The sequence below is a fragment of the Trachymyrmex septentrionalis genome, unplaced genomic scaffold, assembly GCF_001594115.1.
Source record: "Trachymyrmex septentrionalis isolate Tsep2-gDNA-1 unplaced genomic scaffold, Tsep1.0 scaffold22, whole genome shotgun sequence".
Taxonomy (NCBI): Eukaryota; Metazoa; Arthropoda; class Insecta; order Hymenoptera; family Formicidae; genus Trachymyrmex; species Trachymyrmex septentrionalis.
In genome coordinates this window covers 1,299,619-1,309,676 of record NW_017305375.1, presented here as the reverse complement: position 1 = coordinate 1,309,676, position 10,058 = coordinate 1,299,619, and the positions used below count along the sequence as shown (strand labels likewise).

The 10,058-nt window shown below is 29.9% G+C and overlaps 1 protein-coding gene across 3 annotated transcripts in view; it reads left to right on the top strand.

Annotated features, from left to right (window-relative positions):
- LOC108748345 (segmentation protein cap'n'collar) overlaps positions 1–10,058 on the top strand; it is a 114,217-nt gene that overhangs the window by 12,032 nt on the left and 92,127 nt on the right. Inside the window, exon 1 of one of the 3 annotated variants that reach the window (XM_018486439.1) lies at positions 6,109–6,466. The exons of the other annotated variants lie outside the window; for them this stretch is intronic. Coding sequence (XP_018341941.1) covers positions 6,440–6,466 — 27 coding nt within the window. The 5' untranslated portion in view covers positions 6,109–6,439. Of the gene's footprint in view, positions 1–6,108; positions 6,467–10,058 lie in introns of those variants that run through there. 3 annotated transcript variants of the gene reach the window in all.

The window sequence follows — 10,058 nt, the reverse complement described above, 5'->3', positions numbered from 1 at the left end:
TTTGTTCAGAGAACGATTTAAAAACTTCAATACATGTCGGCTTCCATTAGAATAATTATAATAGAAATTATTTGTTTGCCCGTATAATTTTATTTATTTTTTATATACAATATAATATAAATATTCTAACGATGTGTTGTTTTTTTTTTTCAGGTATGTATCAATTATATCTCTTCCAGAGCTTTTCCGAACTTTAAAACTTGCTTCGCGGAAACATCACAGTATTCCTTTGCTATGCAACAAATCTACAACGTTTCGTATTAATAACAACCCATATAATAGGTATACAATGTCTTTTGGTAAGTTTTAGTAATATAAAATTTTCATTTTACATTGTTTTTTATTCGTTTCACTCTGACTTTTATTCATGTCACTCGATTTTACAAATCCTGAGCTTGTCTTTTTTAAATCAGTTCAATGATCAATTAGATGTTGTGATATTAAACATTTTATAAACTTAGAGTGAAACTTTTTTTGATGAAAATTTAATCAAAGGCGAAAAAATATAATTTCACCAAGAGATTCTCATGTTTTTACTATGTATACATCTATTTGATACTAATATCAAATCCACATCATGATGAAGTAAATATTCTCTAAATTGTCTGTTTAATACGAGACAAAGGTAGAAACTGGAAGTGTTTTATTGCGATAAATTCGCTACGAATGTCGTTTTAGTCAACAAAGATTCCTATGAATCAGAGCAGCCCCACTCTAATAAAGTCCATCAATTTACAAACTTACGACCATCTTTGTTGCATTACTTTGTACCATTAATGTAAACAACGTTGCACCATTTCGACATGCGCCTTAGAATTAGCACTTAGAATAGCACATATCTATGAATAAGTCGATCGTCAGATAAACAGTGTAGAACGAATTTTTTGCGCATTTCATCGCATCGTTGAGAATATGCGTTTAGGAAAGATGACTACCAAGGTTAGCGAGATCGAGGCAGCTTCTGTAAAAATAACTGCGACGTTCAGCAAGAACATTTGTTCATGCTTAAAGAGTGCAGCGATCTTGTAACCTTCGTGGGTTAAACCCACGCGTCTTCACGTATTTGGCAATCAGGGGAGATCTCGATATCTTTTTTGTTGCGCTTTTCGTGAAGCTTTGCCGTGCCCAGTTGGCTATACCGTAAATTGCGGTAAATTATTCGGCGAATGTATATCTTTATATTTTTAATATTATTTATTTTACTTGTCGCTTTAACTGCACACATGTAAAGTAGCTGTTTTTATATTTTCTCAACTTTAGGGTATTTTTTAGCGACAAATTGAAGCGCTTATTTACAAATATTAAAAAATGTTTTATTAGCTTTCATAAATTAAACTCTTATTAGAAATTCCTGTTAGTAGTTTCATTTGTTTACATTTTTAAAGATTGATTCGTCAAAACTCGTGTTTTCTTAGTTTATGCGCTAAAAATTATTATTTCTTATTGATTTTAAAACAAGCATCATTTGTCATTTCTATAATTGTTGAAAAATTCATGATTAAACGAAGATAAGCCGTCATTTATATGATAATTTTTTTTATTAAAGATATAAGCTATACTAGTCATTAGCTAGTTTAGATATACGCTTATTTGACTGAACTACATGCTAAATAAATGACAGCATAGAGAGTAGAGATATGTTATCTAGCACGTGACTGGTTCTTTCTGAACTTCGTGTCAGTTTCTCCATCGATAAAACAGTATAATAAAGCAGTTCGGTCGAAGTTGTCGAAGTTTTAATTACCGATTGCTGGTTAAGTAATTCTCTACACTGGATTTTTATGTTCACCAGCGAGAATTGTTTGTTGATTTTGATTAAAACGAGCGCTGACATCACCATAATCACTTTCTTGTAAGAGCTGGAATATATTTTTCTTCAATAATAAACGCATGCTCTATTGTGATAAAAAACAGCTCACGCGATATGATATATTTGTGACTATGTTAGGATCGGTCCAGCGCGTTATCTTTGATAAGGAAGCTCTAGCGTTATCGTGTTTAATAAAAGTTATAAAGATAAGGTTTCTCATGAACTTTTGCAATAATTAACACTGGTATTTCTGAAAAATATCAGAACGAATTTTGTACCAGCAGTGATGTAATTGGCGAGGTCGGCAACAGTTAATTGGGAGTAACAATTTTTCTCGGGACGTTAATCGAACCAATTTACGCTGTATTGTAAGTAGGTGGTAGGCGAAAAGAGGAACATCCAATCTGTATGCGAGTAAAATATCATTCTTATTGTTTGTTATAAGTACGGGATTTGTTGAATTATTTTTAATTTAGTCTATTCAAGACTAACTTAATAAATTCTATTAATCAGCGTTATTAAAGAAAATATCAAGTAAACAACATTTATTAAATTTTATAATAAATGAGCTAGTAATATTTTCTATATTTGGTGATGATCTATTTTATTTACTACTCTTATATGTATTAGAAATATATATTACATTACGTCATAATGGGTTAAAAAGGAAAAAAGTGTTATCTCAAGATGTTTTATCGAACAAAATTAGCTCACATTAAAAAATACGTAATATAAAATCTTGAGCTAATATCTAATATCGAAATCAAGAAGATAGTTTAATATTTTAAAAATAATTTTATCAATGAATGAACAATTCTTGACGAAGAGTTGTTCATCCATTGATAAAATTATTGAACATTTCTTTTAAAATTGATTCAAACCTCAGTATGAAGTATCCATACAAGCCATTATTATATAAGACTAAATAACCATTCATATACTGTTGTGCAAACATGTCTCATACTTCTCATCCGAACTCTCAACATTTTTTTGTACGATAATTCTCTGCAGCATCGCATGTTGCCGTAAGCGATTCTTTCTAGGTAAATGATATTTTTGTTAGCAATCGTCATTAATAAGTGTTCGTTATACGCAGTAATTGCGTGTTCGTGTGTTCTATTCATACAGTATTATTATCTAGAATAATCGGCGACCTTGATTTCGCGAGTGTAGCAGCACGTGTATAATACCGCGCATGCCTATGTGATCATTAACTTTGCTTTCTTCAACTTTTTTGCTCTATAAATGTGCATAAAATAAATTTCATTGTCATCATTTTTCCCGACAATTTATTAGACATTTCTGATTTGTTGAGAAGTTACTGAAGTAACGTCCAAAAATACACAGTCTTTATTGAAATCTTACAAAAAATTCCTCCCTCCTTTCCGGATTTTCTGGATATTTTTATTCAGAATCCAAAAAATATGATTAAAGAATTTTTTAATGTGTTTTGAAATAAATTGAAGTGCAAATAACGTAAACAAATTATATAATAATAAATTAATAGAAGGAAAAAAAGGATTTCATTTTTATGATTTTCTACAATTAGAACGCGAAACTTACAGGTGTAACGGAAAGACCCACTACAATGTTATCAACTATTTTCCAGCTAGGACACGCTGTGTTACATTGCGTTACACTGTGTAAAGTATTTATTGGAATGCAGTTTAGTTTTATATAATGTAACACCAGAATGCACACACATTAGTCGAGATCTACAATAGATATAATAGGCCTTAAATCTAAAGAAATTGATCAATCATAGTTGAGCCTCTTTGCATTCGATTATGATTGATCAATTTCTTAAGACTTAAGACTGATTACACCTATTGTATTCCGGACTTACAGTTTTCCATTTTTATTTTTACATGTAGCGTACCTGTAATAGACTTTTAATTTCGAATTAAATTATAAATTTTTCAAGATTGATGGTTTTTAATAGATTTATTATAAAATAAGCGTAACTACCAAATAATTTTTTGAAAAATTGATAACACTGATATATTTAACACGTTCTTACTTAACTTTTTACAATATTAAGCAGTGTAACATTGTGTCACAGGTTGTGTCACAGTGTTGGAAAATTTTATATTGAACGCAGTGTTATGCTCATCTGTGTATTTTGTTAGAAAACAGCCAGTATCAGTGAGCTACTCTCGTCTGCTGAGTACTTGGCCGAGTATTATCTTTTATCTGTGTTGTGCCATCCTGATTTTTCAATAAAAATTCGCAAAAGAATACACCTAAATGTCTATATAAATGGATGTATAACTTATTGCTAATCGATTGTTGATATTTTGCATTACAAAAAGATGATCAAAGGAATAATGTTTTCAAATAAATGATAGAATTTAAATTAAAAAATAAAATTTGAAGAATTTCCTTGAGTACTAATAAAAAAAGTTAATAAAAATTCTTAAATTTTTTATCATTTTTAATAAAATCTTTTGAAAAGTTCCAGATTTTTAGTTTAAAAAATCTCCTGGAAAGTCCAGATTTTTTTAGGTAGTAAATACATACTTTGAAAATATCCTGAGAACATAGCTCTAGCATTTATTCAATTACACTTTTCTCGCGAATGCAGCAATGTTATAATTATATATGTGCATCAAAAAAGAAAATTAATCAGTGAGAAAATAAAACGATAAGGGATACTGGAGTAGAGAATGTAGAGAGAATGTGGAGAAAATTCGTTGCAGTGATAGGAAAGATACATAATTCAGTAAATGGACCTGTGCGCCTGTGCAATGAATTTATAATTACAGTGAACATTATTAATATGTAGGAAAATGTATATTACATTATTGAATGCCATTAATGTTATATATTGCTGAATGCTAAAACATGTTTATGCGATAGAAATATTTTAATATTCGCTTCAGTAAAATGAAAAGAATAAGATACAATGTAATTATTATTATTTTGTTTCACACACATGCGTATTATTACACTCTTTTTTTACTACATTTATGACATAAATATGCGTAGTAATCGATAATGTTTATATCTTATCTTCAACATTTTAATATATTATAGTTTTTTTTTCCTTATTATATATACTGTAAGTGCAAGTCTTCACAAGTCGCTGACGATTGGGCAAAATATAACGTATGCATCAATAATGTAAGAGTAGATTAGGAATGTAGAATTTAGGAAGAATCACGATGAGTTTGTGAGGAAAATCAAAGTTGATAAATTTATTATATTTTTTTATATATAGTCTGATTTATAGAAAAATCACGTTGTGAAACGTGACTGTCACGTTTACTGAAAAATCACTATCATGATTCCATCATGAGCATACAAATATGTTTGTATGTATATATATATTTTTTTTAGAAACATCAACTACGTTTACACGGCGCAATTTACGCCATTGTTATAACATCAATGTTAGAAAACTGGCCAATCATAGCTATTCTGAAGGATGGAATGATTGTGATTGGCCAGTTTTCTAACATCAATGTTATAAACTTTGGCATAAATTGAACCGTGTAAATATAACCGTAAATATATATAGATAGAAGACCACGTGTAAATTTTGGGTGGTCGATAAAGATATCTTATCTTTTGTTCCTGACCACTAGCAACAATTCAGGGTTAACAATCTATGGTTACGCTCAGCAAAAAAACAACTGCTGTAAATTCTTTAATATATATTGGTATACATTTGAATCCAATGAAAAAGGAACATATTAATGATTGACTCATTTGTAATTTAACAAAGAATTTTCTTATAAAAAAATAAAGCTGTTTTTTCTGCCGAATGTAGCCCATATCGATTATTGCGCGAGAACTCATCTATAATTAAACTTAATCGGCAACATTAACCTTTATGCAATTCTATCGATAGTTGCAATAAAAAATGTGTTCAAGGAAATTACTTTTATCTTTTCGTCGAGTGATATCCAATGCGGGCCAGTATATCTCGATAAAATTATTTTTATCGCCTTTTACCAATGATCCCTTTCATTTCTGACCGCGAGCAAGGTTGGACGAAACAGTTTTACAATGTTGCGAACACTATACATCCGCAAGTTCATGCGCGACGTATAGACGTTCTTCATGATTAGCGATACAAATAGCAGCGCGAAAGAGTTGCCCATACTCGTACTCATCGTTATCATCGTGACGCGCGCGTAGAGTAATCTATCCTCGTCGGATGCCATCGCCTCGTCGACGTCGTCGCACGATCGTCAGTCTCGCGATTGTGAGTGTATAATTCACAACGACAGTGTGCAACTAGCGTGAAAAAATCGTTCAACGATTCCTCCTTAGTCCAGGGATATTCGTGTAGCGTGTGAATGAAAAAGTGAAACCTACCAAAAATCGTGGATCTTTCATTGGTTGTCGATAAGATACAGTTAATTCGTTAAAAATCCTGTGCTCGCCACGAATTAATCGTCAATCGGTCGTTATAATCTTCGTGTAAACTACATTACATTGTCGTACAATAAACACGTGAATCCTGTGTATACATCTCGGAACGTACGCGACATTGCTAAGATCCTTGTGCAAAGGCGACATCGAGTCCGCCAAAAATAGCTGTGACGTATCATATTAACGGAGTAGAATCGTGCGGTGATTTCTCTCTCGACCGAAACGTTCTCCAAACTTGAAAGAAGCAATATGAGTTTGGCAGTGGTATCAAACGCGGTAGGTCAACGATATTTAGCTGTTAGCAAATCTCAATAAGATTAGGAGAAAGGAAAGAGAAGGCATTTTCACTTTCGATGTGTCGTAAGAAAGCACGAGATAAAATTTCAGAAAGATACAAAGTTAAAAACAACTAGAATTCTCTCTACCATTAAAAAAGACTCGAGAAGATCGAAATGATTTTCTCGAAATTATTATTATTTTTATTACGCGATATGCACGATGATCCGCGCATTAAATAATGCAACTATGTACCAGTAGAAATTTTTTCATATATATATTTATATATCTTCTCTATTACATCACTACTTCCGACCTTGCGAGGAATTCAAAAACACGTGGGATAATCGAAATGCCCTTTATATACTTGGAGTCTGTAGTGCCGGTATAACCGGTCAAACATGTCTCATCACAGACACAGATATGTATATATATTAACTAGACTGCTCACACTCCGACGATTTTGCATATGATAGAAAGAGACAGAAGTGTACTCAACCGACACCGCTTGGTCACATATGCGTATATGTGAACACACTGCTGTGAATGGCACCACGTGATCTGAGTGTATCATGTAAGTGCAATACATGAAAAGCACTACCATAAGCATATATAAATGTGTGAGTACTGACCTAAGCAATGGCTATCCATATTTTAGTTTCAAAAATGATGACGTGAGTCCAGTTAGTATGTAGAAGTTTCTTATATGATGGTTTTTATAAACGATTCGAGTAATTTTTCAGAAATATGGATATTCCGAATGATGTCACGATTTCTATGAAAAACCTCAGTGCTGGTTAAACCGGACTTCCGTTCCGCGTGCAAAAAGATTTTCCAATTGTTCAGCGTTTCCAAATGTCCGATAACGTTATCTATAATTTATTGAGAGTATCGACAATCGAATGGTAATCATTTACTCCTACGGTAGCTGTTAAAAGAACCTTGACTAAGACAACAATGTTAACATAAACATTATCTAGATAAAAATACTAATGGTAAGTTCTTGTGTCTGATAAATGATTCTCTAACCTTCAGGTAATTATATGAGACCTCATTATTATTATTATTATTATTGTTGTTGTTGTTATTATTGTTATTATTATGTTCTATATTAATATATCAAAAAGACAGAGACTAACGATAATTTACATAAAAAATAACAGTATGTACACATGCTCTCTTATATTAAAAATAATATATACTAAAATTAAATTATATTAAAATTTTTAAAAGTTTTATTTTAAAAGATCATTTTTTTTTATTTGCCATAAAATTACACGAAATATCTATATATAATAATGCAATATATAGAAAAAGTAAACTATATTGCTTTAAATAGAAATATTTAATTATAAACTGTTATTTTTGAATTTTTAATAATATAATTTTTATTTACTATATAATATACATTTTATAAATTGTTTAATTATTATTTCTTTATGTTTGTTAAAAAACTGATAAGATATTATAAAATATTTAAATTAAAAACAAGGACATAAATCATTAATAGCATTGATATTAATAGAAGAATAGAGAACGATTGATAAATATACTCTAACATGTCAATAGTTGACACATATTAGAATTCTATTAACATTGAAACTTACACATATGATCTCGCTTGGCGCCAAAGTGACACTTTCGATGAAGGATAAAGTCTCGGCGCGATTTATAATGATTCTTAATAATACCCAGCAGATAACAATTCACACTCATAGTATGATGCAAGCCAACGCACTGATATATATACGAATACAGTACAATCTGTACAATATATCGATTACTTGACTAACGATAGTTAATAATAATTGATCGTTCACATTTGTATTGGATAAATCGTGTAAATAATCAAGAATAATCAATAATCACGGTTTCTGAACATGTTAAATAAACTTTATCGGTGCGAGTTATGAGACAATACTTAATTTGCACAAAACGTACATTATACATATATATATATTTTATGCGAAGTTTTAAACGCGAATTTATCTAACATGAAAGCTGATGTATCCTTCAAAATGGATTTTTTCTTTGACATCTACTAGTAACAGCTTATATATCACATACAAGTTTTTATTCTATGTAACTTAAAAAATAAATTATGCTAGATACGATATTTTAAGCATGTCAAGTGACTATTTATACTGCGAGTGCGCACATATCCACTTATAACATTGTATACTTATATAATTACACTGTATCGTGGCCATTGTATTCTGTACATGAGTCACAGATAAATATACATAACGATTATGTGATAATAATGCAACTTGATCGAATTCATATAATAAAATTATTAAATTTATTATGCGTACATATCGAATCATCGTTTTAAAATTTTGTTCTTTCTGTTAAACTTTGTATTCATATAACATGAGGATTTAGGATATTTGAGATATGTACACAGAGTGCTTTCTGTAATTTGATCATTTAAAATATCTCTGTTTTTGACAATACGAGAAAATACACAGGGAAAAATTGTTCGATTCAAAGCGGCACATATTATGATGAACAAAAAATTCTTTTCAAGATCATATTTTTTGAGACTTCAAAATCATTTCCACTTTTTAAAATGGAATTGAATGATTTTTTTTATATATGTACTAAGATTCCTCTAATTATTCTGCATATAAAAGTATAAAGGTTGAGATATACACACAGACATTCTAACACATAGTTCACGAGTTATTTAACATTTTATGTCAATATGTTCCAGAATAAAGTATAAAATATATCTCGTAAACTATTGATGGACTTTTATATGCAGGATAATTAGAGGAATCATTTGTATAAAAAAAAAATTATACATATAATTCCATTTGAAAAAGTAGAGATGATCTTAAAGTCTCAAAGAATATGATTTTGAGAAAAATTTTTTTGCTCGTTATAATATATACCCCTTTGAATCAAACAATTTTTTCTTATAATATTTTCTGATATCGTCAAAACAACAGAGATATTTTAAATGATCAAGTTACAGGAAACACCCTGTATGCAGAAACTAACTGTAGATGAGTCATTAATTTACGTGGATACAATATGCATATTTATCTCAAGAACAAATCACTGCATTCATCCTCTGATTCATGCTTTTCTATTAAAACTTTAAATTATATTATTCTTAATATGAAACTCCAATATCAGTTTGAGTTTAGCTTAACCATAAGTCATAATTGTAGAATCGGAAAGAAAAATTGCAATATAAAATGAATTTGTAGTCGATTTTGAACATATTGATAGAAAAAATTATAAGAAAAATAAGATTTGAACTAAAAATGTAGTTATTCTCGCAATAAACAAATTCAAACGAATAACAACGATTGATATGTTTGTATATATTGCATAGATATTATAATACAGTATACATACCATATATATTTGATGTTATAACATATTGAGCATTTCTTGTAATAATTATTTAATATTTGTATTTAAAAAAATACAAATGATTACGTGCTAATTCATATCTATTACTTTTTTATGTCACTTGCGAACGTATGTCATAAACAATGACTTTGCAGCATAAAGTTCATCGTATTCAATATTATAACGTATTAAGCTTATCACTTACGTCTACTATGCATGTGCAATT